At 51.1% G+C, this 23,994-nt stretch overlaps 2 protein-coding genes across 2 annotated transcripts; both read left to right on the top strand.

Moving 5' to 3' along the window:
- The first annotated feature begins 1,649 nt into the window (after positions 1 to 1,649).
- On the top strand, positions 1,650 to 3,712 carry GAL3ST1 (galactose-3-O-sulfotransferase 1). The gene is made up of 2 exons (XM_063088185.1): positions 1,650 to 1,783; positions 2,572 to 3,712. The coding sequence occupies exons 1-2, from the start codon at positions 1,650 to 1,652 to the stop codon at positions 3,710 to 3,712; spliced, it is 1,275 nt and encodes a 424-aa protein (XP_062944255.1).
- Positions 3,713 to 11,306: 7,594 nt separating this feature from the next.
- Positions 11,307 to 23,637, top strand: LOC134369896 (putative SEC14-like protein 6). The gene is made up of 12 exons (XM_063086701.1): positions 11,307 to 11,360; positions 13,003 to 13,078; positions 17,458 to 17,501; positions 18,320 to 18,379; positions 18,455 to 18,643; positions 19,169 to 19,264; positions 20,768 to 20,828; positions 20,962 to 21,045; positions 22,722 to 22,828; positions 22,904 to 23,043; positions 23,135 to 23,304; positions 23,525 to 23,637. Exons 1-12 carry the CDS (start codon positions 11,307 to 11,309, stop codon positions 23,635 to 23,637), a joined length of 1,194 nt encoding a protein of 397 aa, XP_062942771.1.
- Positions 23,638 to 23,994: the final 357 nt, after the last annotated feature.

Genomic DNA, 23,994 nt, shown 5'->3' with positions numbered 1-23,994 from the left:
TAATGGTCCCCTGCTGCTGGACACTGAGGTTGTTTCTAATCTTTTTCTATTTCTGACCAACCTATGGTGAACACCCTTGCATACGTGACTTTGCACACTCACCCAAGTGTTTCTGTAGAACAGCGGAAAGTCAGAGAGCCTGCACCCTCCCCCTTTGACATAACTGCCCCTCCAGAAACTCTTCCACACCCTCGCCCACTTCTGGCCCTGTCCACCTTGTGGAGTGAGCAAGGATATCTCATTTGTCACTGGGGAGACCAAATTCCCTCTTCCTCTGTAGTTTCTTCCTCTGTAGATTGCTTCTGCATGTTCTTTCCAGTGAGGGGAAATTTCTAGACGATGAGCCAAGGATTCAGAGAGTGGTGCCAGCTGGTCGGGTAGGCCTGGATTGTCCCTTCACCAGGGAGGAGTTTGTGGGTGCCTTGGGTAACTTTTCCATGGGGGCTATCTGGCTTCTGCCCCCGGGGACAATGCTGATGGTCACAGGCAGCATGGATGACCTCTCATGCCCTCAGGGGCCCAGGGCCCAACGCAGCATGAGCTGGGACAGGAGTGGAAAGTTTTGGGCCCTGGCTTTGCAGCTAAGGGGAGGTGGGAAGGCCCCCTGAGTCCCAGCTCTCTCGGACTCCAGTTCTTCAGCCTAAACTGACCCCATTACAGCCCATGTCTCAGTCCCCTGCTGATAGGGTTGCCACATATAGATCAAATCGCCCCCCAAACAAAGAAGTAACGACAACAACAGCAAATCCCCAGGACACCCAGTTAAAATGGAAGATTGAATAATTTTTAGTATAAGTTTGTCCCATGCAATATTGGGACATACTTATACTAAAAAAAAGTTATTCATCATTGATCTGAAATTCACATTTAACTGGGCAACCCTACCTGCTGGCAATAGAGGAGGTGGGTGTGTGGACAGAGGCCTGACCAGCTCTGCAGCCTGAGGCCTCTTTTCCTAGCTCTGGGCCTCAGTTTCTCCATTGGCCCCACCCATGCAGACCCCAGGGGCACAGGGGCAGGTGAGGAGAGATAAGGAGCCTTGGCCTCTCATTTGGCAGCTGGGAGGAGGGTTACAGAGGACAGGTGGGGTGGCTGCGCCTTCCAAAAGGGGAAGGATTCAGGCCCCAGACAGCCCCTGGCTTTCTCTGTGGTCTGGGAGGCACAGGGCACTGGGAGAAGGTCTTCTTTTCCTTTTCATTTAGAAAAGTATTTCTTGGTTAGAGCATAGCCTTATAACCCCAAGGTCATGGGTTCAGATCCCCATACTGGCCAGCTGCCCGCCCCCCCAAAAAAGCATTTCATTATGAAGCCCAAAATGATATTAAAAAATAAGGTAATGACTACTCATGTACTCACTAGCCAGTCTGAAAATGAAAACAACCAGGCAGCAGAACCTTCTCTCTGCCGTGTCTCCAACCTTCTTTTGAGATGGCTTCACCCACCATCTCTGTCTGCAATACTGTGGCTGTCTCCTTGTGTTGGTCTCTCTGTTTCTCCCTCATCTCTCTGTCCCTGTTTGGACCCTACTGGGGGGCCACCGAGCTGGCAAAGGCAGGTCCCTGCCGCCAGGCCTGGGGCAGCCATGGGGGCTCCCTGGGGCCAGCCTCCTGATGCTTGGCCACTCTGTGCTACTCCTACAGGTGCCTGAAATGCTGCCACCGCCAAAGAAGAAGTGCTGGGAGTCCATGGCCAAGGGGCTGGTGCTAGGAGCTCTCTTCACCAGCTTCCTGCTGCTGCTCTACTCTTACGCTGTCCCCCCGCTGCATGCCAGCCCAGTCTCCACGTGAGTGGCCCTGCTGGGCTGCTCCCCCATGGGCCCCGTACTCACTGTAGTGCCTGCCACACTGCACCCTGCACCATGCTGTGCAAGGCAGAAATTCCACTGAGGGCAGAACTCACTGTGTATCCCGAGCCTCAGCGTGCCCATCTGTGAAATGGGGATAATAACAGAGTCTGTCTCTTGGAGCATGAGAATCAAATAATGCCATCTGTGTACAGGGCTGGACTGTCACAATCTGAGGCTTCAACAGGGCCACAGTGGGGGGTGACTTGTCCAAGAGCAGTCAGCTGGTACAGGGCCTGGATTCCAGCTGGGGTCTGTCTGATTCCAAACCTGGCCCCTGACCACCAGACTATCCCGCCTGCTTGTGGGGCTGCTACATGCAGATCCAGCACAGCCTCCGCTCTTAGTAGGTGGTATGAAGTCGAACTAGAGGAAATTGCTGATAACTGACCATTTGGGGCCTATAAAATGGCAATTACATGTGGTCCAACCTAATATGCATTCACTGTAAATGTACAACACAGTGGTCGTGAATGAGACAAAAACTTGTTCCACGAACACAACTTGTTATTTTCCCCATTTCGCAGATGAGAAAACTGAGACCATAGAGACCAAACGACTGGCCCAGGTGTCCACCCTGGACTCAGGCCCATCTGGTTCCCCATCCCAACTCCCCTGCCACCACTGTCCCCAACAACTCTTCCTGGAAGGTACCATGGCCCGGGTGCTGAGTACTGAGGGCCCCAGCAGCCCCCCTGAGACTCTCCCCACTGCTCTGTCCCCAGCAGGACCCTGGAGGCCACCGTGCCTTGCTCCCCGGCCCCGGGTGAACCGGAGGCGGTGACTCCGGCTAACGGCTCTGCAGGCGGGTGCCAGCCACGGCGGGACATCGTGTTCATGAAGACGCACAAGACGGCCAGCAGCACGCTGCTTAACATCCTGTTCCGCTTCGGCCAGAAGCACGGGCTCAAGTTCGCCTTCCCCAGCGGCCGCAACGACTTCGACTACCCCTCCTTCTTCACGCGCAGCCTGGTGCAGGACTACCAGCCCGGGGCCTGCTTCAACATCATCTGCAACCACATGCGCTTCCACTACGACGAGGTGCGCAGCCTGGTGCCTCCCAACGCCACCTTCATCACCGTGCTCCGCGACCCCGCCCGCCTCTTCGAGTCCTCCTTCCATTACTTCGGGTCCGTGGTGCCCTTCACGTGGAAGCTCTCGGGCCACGACAAGCTGGCCGAGTTCCTGCAGGACCCCGATCGCTACTATGACCCCAACGGCTACAACGCCCACTACCTCCGCAACCTGCTCTTCTTCGACCTGGGCTACGACAGCAACCTGGACCCCAGCAGCCCGCAGGTGCAGGAGCACGTCCTGGAGGTGGAGCACCGCTTCCACCTGGTGCTGCTGCAGGAGTACTTCGATGAGTCGCTGGTGCTGCTCAAGGACCTGCTGTGCTGGGAGCTGGAGGACGTGCTCTACTTCAAGCTCAACGCCCGCCGTGACTCGCCCGGGCCGCGGCTCTCGGGGGAGCTGTACCGGCGCGCCACGGCCTGGAACATGCTGGATGCCCACCTCTACCGCCACTTCAACGCCAGCTTCTGGCGTAGGGTGGAGGCCTTCGGGCGGGAGCGCATGGCCCGCGAGGTGGCTGCCCTGCGCCGTGCCAACGAGCGCATGCAGCGCATCTGTATCGATGGGGGCCAGGCCGTGGACGCTGCTGCCATCCAGGACTCGGCCATGCAGCCCTGGCAGCCGCTGGGCACCAAGTCCATCCTGGGCTACAACCTCAAGAAGAGCATCGGGCAGCGGCACGCACAGCTCTGCCGTCGCATGCTCACACCGGAGATCCAGTACCTGATGGACCTCGGCGTCAACCTGTGGGTCACCAAGCTCTGGAAGCTCATTCGGGATTTTCTGCAGTGGTGACATCCCGCCACCCAGTGGCCCGCCTGCCTGCTCACAGAGGAGAGGCTGAGCAGGGACCCGCTGGCACTGGCTTCCCCCTGCTCCTCCTGGTGCCACCTCAGACCCCTGCGGTGAGGAGGGACTATCTTGGGGATGCTGCCAGACAGGACTGGGCCCACAGCACACAGAGAGGGCCTAACTGAGATCAGTATTTGACTAATTACACCATTTTTTATTGAGCCCTTTTCCCTCCAAAGAAAAGAATGTTCTATTTCCTGCCTCCCCTTAAAGGGGAGACCTCAGAAGTAAAGGAATTTGATGTTGTGTTTTTGTTAATCAGCCTCAGTGTTGGTGACTGGAGGGGTTCTGGGGTGGAAGGACCCCAAGAGAGCACAGTAGGTGCCCGTGTGAGTCTGTGGGACAGACCCCAATGGGGTTGCAGGGATTTGGTGTGTATCTGTTGCATGCTGAAGCTCTGGATGGTTCAGGGCCTCCTACGAGTTACCAAGACCTGGAAGATTGTGTGTGCATGTGTGTGTGCACACGTGTGTGATCATTCTAATGAGTACACCCAGCGCTCACTGACTGCAGACTGCTTATGTGCCTGTCACTAGGCTAAGTGCTTTGTGGGCATTATCTCAACTCCACCAAAACTCAGCAATGTGGGGACTGTTATCTCAGGCTAGAGATAAGGAAAGGAGGTCAGAGAGGGAAAGTCACTTAGCCAAGATCATGCAGCAAGGAAGTGGTAGGATTGGAGCAGAGGCAAGGGGCAGATGGAGGGTATGACCAGATCAGGACAGAGTCCCCGTGTGTATGTGTATGTGTGTGAGAGAGAGACAGGGAGGTGGGGACCACTTGGTGAGGCACTGGGCAGCAGGCCCTGGGACCAGGCTAAGGGCTTCTTGTGAGATCTCATTAATCCTCACAATAACCCTTGGAGGCAGGCACAATTACTGTCCTATTTCACAAACGTGGGTACTGACATTCTGAGAGGGGAAGGGACTTGCCTGAAGTCACATTGCAGGACCTATCAGACCACTTCCTAAGGACTTCAAGTCCTCTCCATCCCCCAGAGCCTGATCAGCCCCTCCTGCTGGCCCCTCTCCTGGCTTCCAGCCCACCCCACCCTATCTCTACCCTCGCCACCCACCGCTTCTGCCCACTCCAGGCTGCATCACACATCTGCTTGTGCTCTGACCCCACCCAAGCCCTCGGCTTCCCCCCTCCACCCTGGCAGTAAGTTCAACTAATCCAAAAAATATGTGGTGTCTACCAAATACCTGTTGTGCTCCCCTCAAAACCTGAGCTGTCCCCAAGCGTACGACACTGAACAAGTTGGCCCAAACCCTCCTGGAGCTCATGTTCAGAGGGGAAGATGGCTACTGAGAAACCAAGGTAGGTGGGGGGTGACTGACCAGGGTAAGGATGAGTCTGGCTCTAACCACCTGCCTCCTTCAGCATCCCCAAGAGGACAGGGGCCCAGGACTTTTGGGCTTCCAATTAGGAGACGGCATCTAGGCCTGAATGGCAGAAACCACAGCCAAGTGACTCCTTATTGAGACCTATTTGTGCCAGGCTCCAGGCCAAATGCTCACACACCTTATCCGAATATCTACAACCTCCCAGCATCAGAGAGGTTAAGCTACCTAACTAAAATCACACAGCTGATTAGTGCCAAAGCCAGAATTCAAACTGAGATCGGCTAGCTCTTAAACCCTCACTGGACTTGGGTTAATCCTGCCTCCTGGGAGGGAGCTTCTGCAGGGTGGGGAGGAGTTAGGGTGACCAACTGTCCCAGTTTTCTGGGGCTGTCCCAGTGGTAGTACTGAAAATCTCACATCCCAGGAAACCCCTTGGACCTAGGCAACCAGGACGGTTGGTCACCCTGAGAGAGCTCTGACCCCACCAACCCCCTGGAGCCACTGTTTGCACCTTCCTTATGTTCTTTGTGGCAAGAAATAATGTTCTTTGCCGCACACCCTTGAAGCCTTTCTTTATCTCATAACGAGAAAAATAAGCAAAAACAAAACAAGAAAACTGACAATAGCTTAAACTATTTGCAGGAAAAACTGATAAAGGCCCCAAATTCATGAAATCATTTTCCACTCTGTTATTAATCAAAGATAGATGTAACTTAGTGTGTAATATGCTAATATCCAGGGTTTAAGGAACCTCATAATTATATCTTTTTGGATCCCTAAGGGCCTAGAAATGTCCATAATATTATATATTATTACATTATTTATTATTATTGTTGTTGGCATATCTAGGCCTTTAGGGATCCAAGGAGAACAAATCTGGGAGACAGTAGGTGCTAGAGTATAAACTGCTCTATTAGCATTTACTATCTGCCTGGTTTGTTCTAAGAGCATTGCAGTGATTAACTTATTTGTTATTAATATAATTAACAAATTAATAAGTAGTAGCCAGAGAGTGAGCAACCACTCTGTGCCCAGCCCTGTGCCATGTGGGAACATGAACGATCCCCTTTGCTTCCCCAAGGAGGTGATCGAGACTCAGAGAGGCTGAGCAGCCAGCCCAGGGTCATGGAGCCAGGCAGCCAGGAGACGGGATGCTCAAGGCTGGTACTCAAGGCCTCCAGACCCTCAGTACCATACCAGTTGGCTGTCCGGGCCTCAGAACTGATGTCTTTTTCAAATAGCTCAAAATCTATGGGTTCTCCAAAGGGCTTTGCAGTTCGTTGCCTGCAGGAGCCAGACTGCTTTCCCCACACCAGGGCAGCAGAGGGCGCCATGGTGCTGAGTTCCGTCTTGTCCAGCCCTGACATTCCTGGCTGGGCTGGGGCTGGGGGCACCCACGGTGACCAAGCAGCCCTGTGTCTGACGTGTAAAAGCCAAAGCAGGGGCAGCCATGACCCGCTGTGAGAAAGTCAGGGGAACCACCTGTTCCTCTCTGTTATGGGTTTAATTGTATCCCCCTAGAAGTGATGTTGAAGTCCTAACCTCTTGTACCCTCTGACTGTAACCTTATTCAGAAATAGGGTCTTTGTAGATGTAATGAAGATAAGATGAGGTCATTCGGTGGACCCTAATCCAATTGACTGGTGTCCTTATAAGGAGAGGAAATGTCATGTGGAGACAGAGAAGGAGAACGCTGTGTGACGACGGGCAGAGACTGGAGTGAGGGAGCTGCAAGCCAAGGAATGTCAAGGACTGACAGCCACCACCAGAAGCAGGGAAGAGGCGAGGAAAGATTCTCCCCAGAGTCTCAGAGGGAACACAGCCCTACCGATGCCTTGATTTCAGACTTCTAGCCTCCAGACCTGTGGAAGAAAACACTTCTGTTGTTTTAAGCCATCCAATTTGTAGTACCAATTTGTTACAGCAGCCCCCCTGCCCTGGCTCAGGCCTCTGCCCCTCACCCCCCCCCCATTTTCCTCCCCCAGGCTCGCCCTTAGGAACCAGGCTCAGCCTACAGCCCAAAGCCATCCTCTGCTGCATGGACCCTGCTGCCCGTGGGGAGAAGCCGTGCTACTGCACGCCTCTGTGGCTTCGCACATGCTGTTCCCTCTACTGTGTGGCCCCCTTCCCTTTGCAGGACTAACATTGCTCTGTGTTTTCAAAACAAGATCTGCTGCCTCCCCCTGCATCCTTCTGTGATGTCCCAGACTCCAAGCCAGTTTAGGGCCCCAAGCTCCCACAGCTGCCTGTGTTTCCCCATTTTAGCACTGCTCGCCCAGGACACAACTGTTGATTGGCTTGTCTGCAAGCCCTGGTGGTGGCTCCTCCAGAATGGGGACTGGGTCTTATTGGCACAATTGGCCTCCAGTGCCTGGCACACCATAGGTTCTTAATAGATGTGGAAAGACAGAAGAAAGAAAGAAAGAAAATAGAAAGGATGGAAGAGAGGGAGGAAGAAGGGAGGGAGAAAGAGAAAAAAGAAGGAAGGAAGGAGGAGGAAGGGGGAAAATATGAAAGGAGGAAGAGAGAGATTTTCCACCTGTGTAGGCCTTCCAGGGCATACTTGTAACTGACTAGGGCCCCATATCCTTGGGAATAGTGTCAAAAGACATAATTACAACCAATTGACTTTAAAAGATCTCATTTGGCTTTATTGGCAATCTTAGAATCAGGCAACAATTCATTCCATAAAATAGAATAAATTTTCTAGAGTTCAGCAGTGAAGTTTGGCTTTACAGACAGAAAAAGGGCTAAAGAAAACAGAAATAAAGAACAAAAAGCAGATCGGTCATTTCAAAGTTACCTTCCTTGTAAGGTAGGGACAGGGAGACAGAACAACAGAAAAATAACTGATTGGTTAACATGAGGCTACTTCTGGTTAAGGATTAAAACAGAGGGAACTTTATTATCATGTCAACTGAAGATTGTAAGTGGCCTGTTTGGGAAATTGGCTATTATCTCTCTCTCCTGATTTCTCAGAAGATCAGATAATAACTTAATTTTCATTTGGTGTTGGGGACCCTCAGCATGAGTGACTCCACCTGATTTCTAGTCTGGTCTGTTGGGGCCTAGTGCAGGAGCTTAGTCTAAAACAATGGCCTCCTATCATTTTTATTTAACAAGGGTAACACATTAGCCAGCATGCACACATGTAGGAATGAGCTCATTGTGTGAAAACCAATGTGACACTGCGATGGAATACAGGTCAGGCAGTTTTGACAGGGTTGGGTACAGGGAGGGACTGGTGATGCTTGCTTGGAAGAGTGACCAGATCCCAGGCAGGCTGGGAACAACCCAGGGGCACTGAGAGAGGTAGAAAAACCAAAAAAGGGGGGGAGGTCCTTCCCATCTTCCTTTGTCAATCCATCTTTGGTAAGCTTTTATTGAACACCTACTGTGTGATAATGCATCACAATGGTTTTATCGAGCACCTACTGTGTGATAATGCATTGCAATGGTTGTGATACAAGGGAGCACTCAGATCTTGGCTCAGCTCCCCAAAATCTTGTACTGAATCCAGGTCCAGCTGCCTGCCCCCAGACAAATAAACAAACAACCCAAAAGTCAAATGCTGGTAAAGATGGAAGTCAGTTTTTATTCAGGAATGCTAGTGACCTGAGGATACATGTGAGGCTGACCCATCTCTCTTGTAAACCTAAAGGAGAATGGCCAGACTAAAGTCATCTCAAAGACTCAGATTTACTGAGGGTTTTTTAAAGAGGGGCTGAGGGAATGGAACGTGGGAAATGAAAAGCAGGAGGGAGAGAGACATGAGCCGCGGGGTCTCTGTGCAAGGGGCCAGGTGCAAGGCTCGCCAAGACTCCATCTGGCCTCTGCTCCTGTCCTTGCTGTTATCTCAGGGTCCTGCTGGAGGGGTGGAATCAATATAGTTTTATTAATGTCTTCTTTGGTTTCCCAGGGTCAGGATAGTACGTGCAAGTCTGAAGTCTACAGCTTCAGGCTGGCTGGAAAGCAACTTTACAGTTATGTAAATAATGTCATCTTGCCCCGTAACCAAGGTTCAAAATGTCAAATAGCCATGGGAGAAGAGGGAACTCAGAGAAACGCATGCCAAGAAAAAAACTGTGTAGTTTGAAAATCTGCCTACAGCCCATGTGGTTTTAGGTCCCAAATGGCTTCAGTCCTGCTCACTCCAACAGGTGCTGAGGTGGGAGTGTACAGTGACGAACCAGACCCTCAAGGAGCCCAAGGGATGGGGGGTAGTTGCAACGTGATCACAATAGCTGGGAGCTAGAACATGACAGTGGAGGTGCGGATTCACTTCCCAGCAAATAAAACAAATCAGAAAGGACCGTGCAGAAGAGGAGGCATTTAAACAAGCCTTGAGGGAGGCAGAACTTGAGACTCAGGGCATTGCAAGAAAGGGCCTTCCAGGGGGAGGGAACAGAAGAAAAAACTGGAAAGGAAATGGAGAAGAGACAAGGGGCCTGAACTGTGAAGGGAGAATAGCAGGAGAAATCAACTCAGGAAGCATCCAAAAGGGCATTGCAGCCCAGGCAAAGGGGTTTGCAGTTTCTCCCGAGGGTAGCAAGGAGCCAAGGGGGGCTTTAGAACAGGGGAGGGATGTACTCAGAAACCAACTTCAAAAAGATGAGCAAGAGGTGTGGGGGACAAGGACCTGGGTGAGGGGTGGGTGGACAAGGGCCTCTGTCAGGACAGGAGTAGGGGAGAATCCCTGAATTTGCCACTGGTGGCTAAAGCTCCAGTTTGCGGGTTTTTGGGGAGTTGGAGGGAGTCCTGCCCAGCAGGAGAGGCAGATCTGCTCCAGTTACCCTCATGCAAGCTAAGGGGAGACCTTCACATCACAAGGCTTAGCAAGGCCACCCATATGCATGCTCTTCCTGGTGCCAGGTGCGTGGATCACAGTGTCCTGAGTAAGCACCGTCCTGATTGCTGCATGGCCTCATGCACTCTATTTCCCTCTGCCAGGCTCTGTCAGCTGGGGGGAACAGGATGGGGCTCTCAGAGTACATGAAGCCTTTGGCCTAGAACCTGATGTGGAGCCCAACAAATGATCCCCAAAGAGAGCAGAAGCTGCAGCTTCCCTGCCTGTACCCCCAGCCTCACCACTTTCCAGCTGCAGTACCTGCTTTCTCCAGCCTCCAGAGTTGTGTACACAGCAGGCCGGGAGTGCCAGCAGGATTAATAGCCCCTGAGAGCCCTCAACCAAAGACCATTTGACCATCTGGAGTTGGTGTATAAATATCCCAGCTCCCTCCCCCTCAGGCAGGAAGACTCTAGGGGCATGTTCCACACTGTCCCCTGCAAGTCCCCTGTTGGGATTGAGCCCTTCCTCACTTCCTCGATACCCATCCCTATACAGCTGCCTTCTGTGCTCTGTCTCATGACCCCACTGCCCTACTTGGTTGTCCTGGGTTCACCTCCCAAATAAACTCCTTGTCCTGTACTCCTCACCTCAGAGTCTGCCTCTGGGCAACCCAGACTAAGACAAGTGCCACTTGTGTGCCAGGCCCCAAGCACACGGAGTGATCTCACGTGTTCTCGACTTGGGTTCTGGCTTTCTGTTTGTCCAGGGGTGGTGGGGCAGACATAGCCAGGAGTCCCCCTTCACCTATTACCCTGGCCTCCAGGCCAGGTGTGGCCCAGCTCAGGGGTGCACATCTACCTGCTTGGGTCTGGGCCTGGAAAAATCCCTTCCTCAACCCAGAAACCATGTGACCTAACAGTTCTGATGCATCAGGGGCAGTGGCTCTGGACGTGTCAGGTGGTAGATGGAGCCTGGGACATGTTGGGGTACGATGACAGTGACTTCCAGGCCACTGTAGAGGGGTGGCCTGCCCTGGCTTAAGGAGGTGTTTGATGGGACCACGGTGGGGGACTGAGCGGCAGAGGGGAGAGCAGCTCACATCCGTGTGACAGCAGGTGGTGTCAATTTCAACATGCCCACATCAATGCTATGAGGCAATCATCACTTTCCTCATTTGAACCCGGGGCAGTCTGTCCAGAGGCCAGTGCATGGGGCATCTAGCAAGGAATGGACCCCGCCAGTCACCCTGAGGCTAGATAGGAAGTGATGGGACTTCTGGGCGGGCGTAGGTGTGGGCGGGGTTGTCAGATGGGCAAAAGGCAAGAGACTTGGAGGGAGCCACAGAGCAGGGCCTGGACCCAGGAGCAGTGAGCTGAACCCCAACCCCAACTTTGTGGGCAGCATGAGTGGACAAGTGGGTGACCTGAGCCCATTGCAGAAGAAGTTGCTGGCCCAGGTGAGTGGGAGAGCCCTACGCCAGTCTCAGTTTCCCCTTCTACCCCAGGAGGGGCATGATCTGAGACCCTTGAGGTCCCTCAGAGCTCTGCAGCTTTGGGTCTCTTCCCAACCCTGAGGGTCTTGCTGGCCAGAGGTTACACCAGCACTAGCCCAAGAGAAATATAACATGAACCACAAACGCAAGCCCCGTATGTCATTTTAAGTTTTCTAGTAGCCACATTGGAAAACTAAAAAGAAACAAGTAAAATTAATTTTAATAATGTTTTATTTAACATTACTAGTAGCCAAATTATTATCACTTCAACATGTACTCAATATATAAAATTTATGGTTGAGGTTTTTTTTATACTGAGTCTTTAGAATACTGTATCTTACAATCATGGCAGATCTTGATTTGGACTGTCCAGGTTTTAAGTATTTGTGGCTACCACACTGAATAGCACAGGTGAGACCATAGACATGACAGGTCACATCCTCAGCTGCAAGCTGGAGGTGGCAGGAGTGGAGGCGGGGACAGGGGACATGCTCTCATCTAGCCTGGGAGGAGTCCCCAGAGGTCATTAGGATTTCTTCCTTGTGGTTGCACACGGCAAGCGTGAGCTCCAGGGAGACTCACACACTTCTGTGAGCACAAAGGAAATGACTGGATCACAGAGGCCCTGCCTCCTGCCCTCCAAGGGTTCAGCAGTGGGAAAAGGCCATTCTGCCCAGGACAGGGTTAAGTCCTCTCCCAAGACAACGGGGCCCATTTCCAGCCTCAGTTTCCTCACTTAGGGAATGGATACAGTAGCAGTATCACATCAGGATTAATTTAACGCTTAGCCCAGAGCCACTCACTCACTCATGGTCCTGAAGACAAAGGCTGTTGGCTCATTTGGGGTTGGGGGCCCAGAAAAGGTCCTTTGAGGCCCCATTTGGAGGCCCAGGGGAATAAGACCCAGAGAGAAGGAAGTGACTCAGGCAAGGCCACACTGGGACTGCTGACTCTTTGTCCAGTGCTCTTTCCTCAACTACATTCATTGTGTTGGAGGCTGGCTTTAGCCCACAGTCGGCGACATCCATGCAGACGCAACACCTCAACCCTCAGACTCTTCAGGGTGGGCTTGGGGCCGCTGAACTGCCCCAACCATCTCCTGGGGCCTGTCTGTGGAGGAGCCTCTCTCCCACCAGGCTGAGCCACCCCTCATTTGGGGCAGGATGATGGGCTCTAAACTAAATTTGTGATTTGCATGCTGGCTCTCCCAACTGGCTATGTGACACAGGGCAAAATGCTCAACGTCTCTGAGCCTCAGACTCCCTGCAGCTTACCCTTCGACCTGACCTGGCCTGGAGATCAGGGCCTTGAAGAGGGCCCTTCCCTGCCCCCACAGCCCTGAGGGAAGAGTCAGCCTCATAAATCCTCTCCACATTTAATCCACATTGAATCCTCTCTGAAGCTTTATGCAGCTGGTTCATTATTATCCCATTTCCCAGAGGGAGAAAAAGAATTGCCACAACTCGACCCAGGCCCTGTATCTGCCAGCCTTGGTGGTCCCTCTCCACTCAGACATCCCCTTTCCCCGGGTTAGCTGGCCAGGCCCCCGATGGCGTCAGGGGCACTGTGGAGCCCCTCTGACCTGGGTCTCTCCCCTCTCTGTCAGTTCCGGGAGAACATCCAGGATGTGCTGTCTGCCCTGCCCAATCCTGATGACTTCTTCCTCCTGCGCTGGCTCCGAGGTGATGATGGGGGACGGGGATGAGGGTCAAGGGCACAAAAGAGGAGTGTATTAGATATCAGTTGCTGTGTAACAAACTACTCCAAAACATAGCCATTTAAAGCAACCATAAACAGTTATTATCTCCCATGGTTTCTGTGGCCATTATGGAGAAATTATGGAGAGGCTTAGCTGGGTGGTTCTGGCTCAGGGCCTCTCATGAGGTTGTAGTCAAGCTGTTGGCCAGGGCAGCAGTCATCCGAAGGTTTGACTGGGGCTGAAGGATCTGCTTCCAAGATGTCTTAGGTTTCTGGCAAGTCCGTGCTGGCAGGAGGCCTCAGTTCTTCCTCATAGGGGCCCTCCTACAAGACTGCTTGAGTGTCCCTACAACATGGTGGCTGGCTTCCCCAGAGTGAGTGAACCAAGACAGCAAGGAGGAAGTGGTGATGTCCTTATGACCAAACCTCGTGAGTCACATTCCATCATTTCTGCAGTATCCTGTAGGTTACACAGCTCAGCCCTGCTCAGTGTGGGAGAGAACTAAACAGGGGTGTGAATACCAGGAGGTGAGGCTCACCGACAGCCATCTTGGAGATGGCTACCACAAAGAGCAGTAATAATTACTACCACCTGTAGGTTACACAGCTCAGCCCTGCTCAGTGTGGGAGAGAACTAAACAGGGGTGTGAATACCAGGAGGTGAGGCTCACCGACAGCCATCTTGGAAATGGCTACCACAAAGAGTAGTAATAATTACTACCACCTTTTTTTTCTTTTTTTTTTTTAAAAGATGACCAGTAAAGGGATCTCAACCCTTGGCTTGGTGTTATCAACACCACACTCAGCTAGTGAGCCAACTGGCCATCCCTATATAGGATCTGAACCGATGGCCTTGGTGTTATCAGTACCGCACTCTCCCAAGTGAGCCACAGGCCAGCCCATTACTACCACCTTTTGAGCACTCATTTTGCAGCAGGCAGTGAGTAAAGAAATTTTTATTTATTATTTCCTTTCCTCTTCTTCTCCTTCTTTCATAACAACCCAGTGAGGTAGGTACTTTTATTAGCCCAATTTTTGCATTGCAGGGAATTGTGGCTCAGAGTTAAGCCACTTGGCCAAAGTCACTGAGCTAGAAAGTGGCAAAGTCAGGTCAGTCTGACTTTAGAGGCCAATTGCTTGACATCTTCCCAGAGAAAGAGTTTGGGAACCAGGGTAGGAGGAGGTTTGCTCTTGAGTTAAAGGTTGGAATCCCAGGAATCCAAATGCACAGATTGTGACTCATTCTCAGTGGCCTTGAGAATGTGGCCATAACTACCATGCTCAGACGCCTTCTGACAGTATAAGGCTGGAATTGATTTTGGCTGCTGTGAGGAAACCACCATGAAACCAGGTTGATCATCACACTTACCCCAACTATTGAAGAGGAACCAGGAACTCACATCCCTGCATGTACAGAGAGAGTCCAGAATACTTAATTTGTGATGAATAGCCTCTGTAAAATCTGTGAGGGCAACTTGCCTCTGAGCCCAGTGTGTCATTTATGAAAGTTACAGTTCATTTGCCAGCAGGATTTTCCAGCTCAAGGTCTTTGCTCAGGCAGTTTGCTCTACCTCAAATGCCCTTCAGATTGCCACCAAATCAGAAAAGAATCCTGACTGGAGTCCCAAAGACCTGATTCTAGTCACACTCATGATGCGTAGGAACTGAGGCAGGGGACTTCCTTCTGTTGGGCCTCAGTTTCCTCGTCTATTTATAAGGAACTAGACTCTCTCCCTTGCTCACCTTTTGTGGTTGTCCTGATGCCTAAGTGAAGTCAATGTGGGGACCAGCCCTGAGGCTTTGAGGACCACGTGAAGCCACTTGGTTCTCTCCAGCCAGGGGCGCTTAGTGGAAACACTGCTGAAGCAGTTTGGAAGTGGAGTGAGCCCCGAGGGACAACACTGACTCCTAAGAGCCAGGGAACAGCTGGGACAGCTGGCGCTGGCCTTGGAGCAGAGGACTGCACTGCCAGCCTGCAGGGACTGCCAGGACCTGCGTGTTTTCTGATTATAAAATCAGGGCATGTTAATCACAGAAAATCTAGAATTTGTAGAAAAAGAAAAAAAGAGTTATACAAATCACCCATAAACCCACCATGATCATGAGGTAATTTAAATATCATTTGTTAACACAATTGAGCTTATGTTCTCTGTGCTGTTTTGTTCACTGATTATTTGGGGAACATTTCCCCAAATCATTAAAATTTTTCTCCTTCTCTAAATTAGTTGGTTTCTCTCTCTCTCTCTCTCTCTTTCTCTCTCTCTCTCTCTATTTAGTTGTAAGGCTGGGAATGTTCTGGGGGTGACTATGTGGTTGATTTAAATACCCCCCTATTTTCTCAGCTGGACAAAGTTGGTCCCATCTGCTTCATGAACAAGATGAGTTATAGATCTAAAGATTGAAGAGTGGCTGGCAGTGAAGAGTTCAATTATTATGTTATTTTTTAAAAATTTTAATCACATGAGGAACATCTGAACATATTCTCACTGTAAAAAATCCAAACCTTACTGATAACACTGAAACCTCCAGAATCCCCGAAAGTAACATTTGTCACCAGTTTGTGTGTACTTTGCAGACTTTTTTTTCCTCTAATATTTTTATTGTGGTAAAATGCACACAACGTAAAATTTACCATCTTAACCATTTTTAAGTATAAAATTCAGCAGTATGAAATACACCCATAGTGTTGTGCAGACATGACCGCATCCATCTCCATAACTCTGGGGCCCATTAAACACTAACTACCCATTGCCCCGTCCCCCAGCCCCTGGTCACCACTTTCTGTCTCTATGATTTGGACTGCTCCAAGTAGCTCATTTAAGTGGAATCCTACAATATTTGTCTTTTTGTGACTGGCTTATTTCACTTAGCCTAATATCCTCAAAGTTCATCCATGTTGTAGCATGTGACAGGGTTACCTTTCTTTCTAAGGCTGAATAGTATTTCACTGTATGTATACATCACATTTTGCTTATCCACTCATCCACTGATGAACAACTGGGTTGCTTTCACATTTTAGCTATTGTGAATGATGCTGCTATGAACATGGGTGTACAAACATTTCTACCAGACTCACCTTGCACTTTTTTCAATGCTTTCCACATACACACAGAGAAATATTTATGAAATATAAACAATACAATAAAATAGAAGTACCCATAAAACACTATGTAATATGTTGGAAATATTATGCTGCAACTCACTCTTTTCATCGGACAATGTGTATGTCTTGGAGATCTGTGCATATGAGCATGTTTTAATCCATCTCATCCTTTCTAATGGTTGCACAGAGTTTCATAGTATGGAGGGGCCGTCATGTATTTAACCAGCCCCCTAGGGATGGACATTTAGGTTGTTTTCAGTTTTTTGTCCACCTTGTAAACTCAGTGTGGACAAATTTGTACACTCGCCTTTGCATAAATGTGCAAGTATTTTTCTCATGTGGGTCTTAAGGGCACCATTAATTGAGCGGTAAGGAAACCGCACCCTGAGAGAGAAGGGACTGGCCCAAAGTCACACAGCAGGTTGGTGACAGTGTTGGGATATGATCTTTTGGTTTATCTTCATTATGTATTTTGAGTCATTCACAAGCTAAACCAGTGGTTCTCAAAGTACGGTCCAGGAACCTAAGGTCCTTTTATGGTACCCTTGAGGTCTAAACTATTTTCATCTTAACACTCCATCGTTACTTGCCTTTTTCACTCTCATCCTCTCAAGTGTATATGGCAGAGTTTTCCAGAGGCCATGTGATGTGTGGCAACATCATTGCTCTGAACCTAAGGGAACAGTCTTCTTGTGCTTTAAAAGTTCTCAATTTTAATTTCTAATATGGACAGAAATAACCCAAATAAACAAAAGCTTATTAGCATCTTTGATGGTTTTTAAGAATGTAAAGGCCTCCTAAGGCCCCAAATTTTGTGATCCAGTGATTTAAACATTTCTCAGCCTTGTGATTCCATCAGATTCTGAGGGTCTGCTCTCTTAATGACTTTTCTGGAACAAGAGGAAAAGGCTCCTAAGGCCCTGGCAGTGGCAGTAGATGTGGCAGGGACTCAATGAAGTGTTTCTCTGGACACCTTCTCTTCTTACCTTTCTGCTGGGTAGTGACTTCTCTCTCCACTTCTCACCACCACTAAGGCCACCAAGAGACGCCCACCACCCTCAGCCCAGCCTATGCCCAAGTCTGGCTAGGACACAGGGTACCTCGGCTCTTAACTGAGCCACACTGTGGCTCCCCGTGTGGAAAAGAGGACCCTCTGAATAAGAGGAGGCAAAGCTGGCCTGGAGTGTGGGTCAGCTCTCTCCAGATACCCAGAGCAGACCTCTAGAATTCCACAACCACAGCCCTGTCCCCTTATTGCAGCTCGGAGCTTTGACCTGCAGAGATCAGAGGACATGCTTCGGAAGGTAAGGGCAACACCTCCCCCAATCTAGCTCAGCCCTGTTTCCTAACCCAAGTCTGAGGCATAATTCATCCATATATCCATCCATCCATTCATTTATTCATTCAGAGAACACCCATTTATTCAGCCCTGACAGCAAGCCTGGCCCTGTGCCAGGCACCGGGGAGAGTGCAGTAGTGGGAAGAGAGAAAAAGGAAACCAGATAAATAAATAAAGACAGTTCCTGAGTGTGAAAAGTACAATGAAATTAGTAAAACTGGGGAGGAAGGAAGGGACCTTCCTTTCAGCTGGGACATGAAAGTCTGAAAGGAGGCAGGTGTGTGAAAGCAGAGGCAGAGGGCATAGCCCATGCAAAGGCCCTGCTGTGGGAATGAGCTAGGTATATTCCAGCCGCACAGGGAGGTCATGCTGTAGAGAGAAAGGGGAGAGATGAGGCTGCTGGGTGGCCTGGGCCCATCAGCCAGGCCCTGCAGGCCTTGGAAGGGAGTCTAGGGTTTTGTCTAAGGGCGACTGGAAGCCAGAGATTAATGAGCCTCACTTCTGCTTTGCAGACTTATGGGGCCATGGGAATGGAGCATGGGAAGTAGACAGAAGGAGGCAGGGAGAGGCCGCCACAGAGTGCAGGCCTCACCTGTTCCTTTCCAGGGCTCTCCTTCCCCGTGTCCCCTCTGTCCCCAACCTCACTTTTATGTCAGTGGAGCCTGGGGATGCTCTGGCAGGCCCTCAGTGGATGTAGGTAGGGGAACCTGGCTTGGTGTCCCCAGGTCTCCACAGAGGCCTCTGGGGCAGACAGTACCTGCATCTCCTGTGGTGTCTCTGTAGCACGTGGAGTTCCGGAAGCAGCAGAACCTGGACAACATTCTGGCCTGGCAGCCCCCGGAGGTGAGCATCCCTCCAGCTGGCCCCACTCCACAGCGCCTGGTCCCAGGACACTGAGCCCCCCTCGTGTGTGTGCAGGTCGTCAGGCTGTACAACGCCAGCGGCATCTGCGGCCACGGCAGCGGTGGCTGCCCTGTCTGGTACCACATCGTAGGAAACCTGGACCCCAAGGGCCTCTTCCTCTCGGCCTCCAAACAGGAGCTCTTCAGGGACAAGCTCCGGAGCTGTGAGCTGCTCCTGCGGGACTGTGAGCAGCAGAGTCAGAAGGTGGCCAGGGCCCCTCCCAGCTCACCTTGTTGCGGCCCCAGCACCCTCCAGGGCTGCCCTGCAGCACCCATGCATTCCCCGCTCCCTGAGCCCACACCCGGGAACTGTTTCCTGAGCTCCGTGGCTCCTCCTAGTACGGAGGAGTGAATGAAGGCTCAGAGAGGCCAGGGAGTGACCCAAGGCCACACAGAACATATTAAAGCCGGGTCTCATTCCTCCCCTGATGGCCCCAAAGCCCTGCTTACCAATCTGGGCAACACTACCCTCCAAGGCCTCATTGGATGAGAGGAGCAGATAGCTTAGCTTCACTGGACAGAGGAGGAAACTGAGGCATGGACAGATGGGGGAGGGGGACCTTGGGCCATTCCAGTCCTGGCCCTTGGGATGATCCCTTCCCTCCACCTGGCACAAAACCTCTATGCCAGGCAGGCTGAGACAAGCTGGGCTTAGGTCAAGCCTCATCTTGGGTGGGGTGTGGGGGGCACTGACCCTCACAGGGTCCCGCCACCTGTCATTCCCTTACAGCTGGGGCAGAAGGTGGAGAAAATCATAGCCGTGTTTGATTTTGAGGGGATGGGCCTGAGGCATCTGTGGAAGCCAGGAATGGAGTTTGTACAGGAGGTGAGGTAACCCTGCCAGGGGTGCTGGGTGGTCCGTACGTCCTGGCCTCTGCCCCCTGCCCCTCACCTGCTGATGTGGGGTGGGGCTGGGGGGTGAGTACCCATCCACAGGTGCTGTTCGCAGCAGCTCACTTCTTGTTCACATGGATATTTTCAAACCCACAGCTTTCAGGGCTGTGCTAAATCAGACATGGCACCTCAGTGTTGCCATTTCATGCCCACCAGGTGACAACAAGGCCTCATCCCCATTGCTGCCAGGGTCCCTACAGATGCCCCTCCCCTTCTCATACTCCCATCCTGCTTGTCCCCGACCCACCCCCTGATCCTCCCCTCCACCTACCTCACCCAGTACCTGCCTGTCCTCCTGCTTTGAGCCCTTGCCCTCTGTCTGCTGTTTCTTCTGGGAGGGGCTGAGAGTAAGTCTGTTTGGGGGCTCTGAGCAGTGGAGGGAGGCTGCCAGGACCGGGACCCCAGGGCAGCCAGCCTACCTTTTCCTTTTTTTTTTTTTTTTTTTTTTGGTTGGGGGTGTGGTGTGGCTGGCTGGGGCCAGAACCAAACCCTTGACCTTGGTGTTCCAAGGTTGTGCTGAGCTAACCTGCCAGCCCTACCTTTTCCTTTCTTTCTGCTCCCCCCAAGATAGAAAAGAACCTAAAAATAAAAAGTTTTCTAAGAGGCTAAATCAATATTCTTACTATACCTTTTAAAGAAAAGGCCACAAAAACATTATTCTAAGTTAAAGAAGCCATACACAAAACGCCACATATTGTATGATTCCCTTTATATGAAATGTCCAAAATAAGCAAACCCATAGAGACAGAAAGTCAATTAGTGACTGGCCAGGGCTGAGGGGAAGGGAAATGGACTGCTCGTGGATACAGGGTTTTCTTTTGGGTGATGAAAATGATCTGGAACTGGTGATGACTGTACAACCTTGTGAATGTGCTAAAAACCGCTGAATTGTACTCTTTGAAAGGGTAAGATTTATGATATGATATGTAAATTATACCTCAATTTTTCAAAAAGCCATGCTTGTAACTTTGAATATTGTGCTAAAAGGGGCTGGCCAGGTAGCTCACTTGGGAGAGCATGGCACTGGTCACAGCAAGGTCATGGGTTCGGATCCCCGTACGGGCCAGCCACCAAAAAAAAAAAAAGAAAGTCTGCCTCATTCCTGAAGCTGGATTACTTTTCTAGCCAGGTGAGAGGGAACCTTTCAGAGTCCTAAATGGAATTTTTCTTGTCAGCAGTGGGTGGAGGGATGACAAGACCGTGCAGTAGCTGCTTCAAGGAAGGTCTGTGACTAGGACCCAACAAGCAGGAAAATGGTAGCCTTTGCTTTGTCCCTGGAGGGGGTCTTGGTGTGTGAGTGTCAGGCAGCTTTGCATGGCTGACAGGAGAGGGCAGGGTTGTGCCCTTGGGGCCTTGAGGGTGGGTGGGAGAAGACACAAGGGGACAGTATTTAGATGCCTATGGCGTGTGCATTGACCTAGTTTGGGTGCCACAGTTTTTCTCAGCACTTGAAGCAAATTACCCTGAGATTTTGAAGCATTTCATTGCTGTGAGAGGTGAGTGAACCAGCCCAGCGTATGCATGAATGGGGGCAGGGGATGTGGAGCTGACAGGGTGGGCTCCCGAGCGACCCCAGGACCCTGCTCCCCCAGCCAGCTGCCCAAGGGGGGGGCTCTGTGCCTGTTTCAGCCCCCAAGTTATTCTCCGTGGCCTTCAACCTGGTCAAGTCGTACATGAGCGAGGATACACGCAGGAAGGTGGTGATTCTGGGAGGTGAGTGAGCCTCCTTGGATCTCTTCTCCAGCCCAGAGGGCTGCCCCTCTGCAGACCTGAGGGTACCTGCAGCTGAGGGCATCAGCTCTGGGACCCAGCTAGTGTCAAGGGTTCACAGCTTTGTGACAACTGCTGAGGCCTTTGTGCCCACTCTCAGAGGGCAGAGGGGCCAGGAGGGGCCTGAGAGACCCCCAGAGGCAGCATGGGTGGGGCCCCAATATGGGGTTGGGAGATCTGGATTTGAGGGTTGGCTTTGCCAGCGATTAGCTGCAAGTGGGGTGAGTCACCAGCTCTGTGTGGGTCCTGGTTTCCTTATCTGTAAAATCGGGAGAATAAGATCCAGGTTTTCTAAATTATACAAAGTAATACAGGTTAGAAATTTGGAAAATACAAAAACGTATAAGGAAGTGGGGAGAATCCTGTCATCCAGAGAACTACTGTTAATACTTACTGTCTTTTTTCAGAGAAAACCATTAAAAATAAATAAAAATTGGTTTATACCACACATGTACCCTTTGTAACCACTTATGGGATAAACATTTTTTCATTTTGGTAAAGTTGCCAGTTTAGGAGGTTTGTATTATTTTTACCGTTAGGAGCAAGTCAGTAGTAAAGAGCCTTCTAGATAAATCTTTGTGCACACCCACAATTTTTTCCCTAGGATAGAATCGTAGAAATGGAGGCTTTTCTCCCAAAGAAGAATGCTCGTGTTAGGCTTTCTGATACACAGATCACAGACCTGAACTCCATCGGCTGGGGACGAACGTGCCATGTTACCACACTCTTGCTGCCACTGCCCATTCGTACTTTAAAACTCCTGCCATTTTATAATGGAAAATTACATTTATTATTGTTTTGCATGGGTTTTTTTTTTTTTTATCTCTTGTGAGGATGTACTTTTTCTTTATGATAGATGGCTATTTTAAATTTTTGTTTATTGCCTCCTTGTGTCTCATATCCATTTTCTAGAAAAGTATTTTTATTATTGATTTATAAGTGCTCTTTCCCATCTTAAGCATGTCTACCTTTCTTGTCATATTTGTGGCAAATTTTTCTCCAGTTCATAGTTTGTGTATTATCTGATTTTTTTCCTTAGTGTTATATTTTTATGTAAAATTTGGAGCAGGCTTTTCCTTTGATTTTTCCCATCCCTTTTGTGCTTCAGCAGTCCATTCCTATCCCAGGGTATATTGGGCATTCACGTCTGCTTTTTTCCTTCAATGACCTTGTTCCTTTGTCTGTTGAACACCCTTGGCCATCTCAGAGCAGCTTGAGAGGAAGCGAGGGTGCTGGAGCTCTGAGAGCCAAGGGCAGGGGCTGATTGGAAGGCTGAGTTCATTCTCCCAGGAAAAGCAAAGCCCAGGTCAGGGTCTGCTTTTCCTCAACCACAGGCTCCAGGAGTCGCTGGTCCAAGTCCCTACGAAGATGGCCAATGGGCCAACACCTGGACAGATGGGGGGCAGGCCTGGGGACAGGAACTGGTCAGTACAGGAACACAGGCCGAGCCCCAGGACTCAACTTCCTTCCCCAGGGGCAGGATTGCTTCAGCGATTGGGGCACCAGAAACATACAAGGGAGAGGAGCAGCTGGACACAGGACAACACTGGGCTCAGCCCCCTCTGCCCTCTGTTGAGTCTCCTGAGCCCCCACGGTGTCCCCTTCTTGCTCCCACACAGACAACTGGAAGCAGGAGCTGACAAAGTTCATCAGCCCCAACCAGCTACCTGTGGAGTTTGGGGGGACCATGACTGACCCCGATGGCAACCCCAAGTGCCTGACCAAGGTACAGGGTGCCCGGAGCATGGGGAGGGAGGGGAGACGGCCGTGGTTGAGTGCCGCTCACAGCCCTCACCCACAGATCAGCTACGGGGGCGAGGTGCCCAAGAGCTACTACCTGTGCAACCAGGTGAGGGTGCAGTATGAGCACACAGTGCCCGTGGGCCGCGGCTCCTCCCTGCAGGTGGAGAACGAGATCCTGTGCCCAGGCTGTGTGCTCAGGTAGGGACAGTGGCCATTCCACACCTGGGCACAGCTGGGAGGGGCCCGGAGCCCATGCACGTGGTCGTCAGTGGGGCTGTGTGCACTGCAGGTGGCAGTTTGCATCCGATGGTGGGGACATTGGCTTTGGGGTTTTCCTGAAGACCAAGATGGGGGAGCGGCAGAAGGCAGGGGAGATGACAAAGGTGCTGCCCAGCCAGCGCTACAATGCTCACATGGTACCCGAGGACGGGAGCCTCACCTGCCTCAAGGCCGGCGTCTGTAAGTGTTGGCAGGAAACAGCTCCACCTGGAGCTGGAGGTGGGGGGAGGGCGCCTCACTTTGCAACCAGGTCCCACCAGATGAGGACCCCTGGATGCCGTTGGCACAGGGTGGGGCTGGCTCTGGACTCAGCCGTGGCAATGGTTCCCTGGTCTTGGCTCCCACAGAGGGCGGGATCCCAAGTGGGGCGTCCTGTCTGAATGTTTGTGCCTCGCCGCAGATGTCCTAAGGTTTGACAACACCTACAGCCTGGTTCATTCTAAACGCATCAGCTACACCGTGGAAGTGCTGCTCCCAGACCAAACCGTCATGGAGAAGCTGGAGAAATTCTAGGTGAAACTGGTGGCCTCTACATTCTCCTCTTTGGTCTCTGGATCCACATTGAAGTTGTCAGCCTTCCCTGCCAGACCCTCTCCAACCTCTCCAGGGATGAGGATTCTACATCAGCTGGTCACAGCCTGTCTGTTGCAGTGGGCCTGCTCCTGTGGAATTTCTGGGCCTGTGTCATAGGGTGGCCAGATGGCTGCAGCAAAGCGACACACTATTCCCACTATTACCTCCTGTGACCTCCAGCTCAGTGAAAACCCCAGGCCTTTTTCTGTGAACCAATATCAAGAAATGAGTTAGTGTTCTAAAATATAGTGTATTCATAGAACATTTGAGGTATGGTAAGGCCAGTAGATAAGGAAA

This window comes from Cynocephalus volans, chromosome 2 (genome assembly GCF_027409185.1).
Source record: "Cynocephalus volans isolate mCynVol1 chromosome 2, mCynVol1.pri, whole genome shotgun sequence".
NCBI classification, from domain to species: Eukaryota; Metazoa; Chordata; class Mammalia; order Dermoptera; family Cynocephalidae; genus Cynocephalus; species Cynocephalus volans.
Note: the sequence above shows the minus strand (reverse complement) of the source record. Positions and strands in the feature narration are given on the sequence as shown.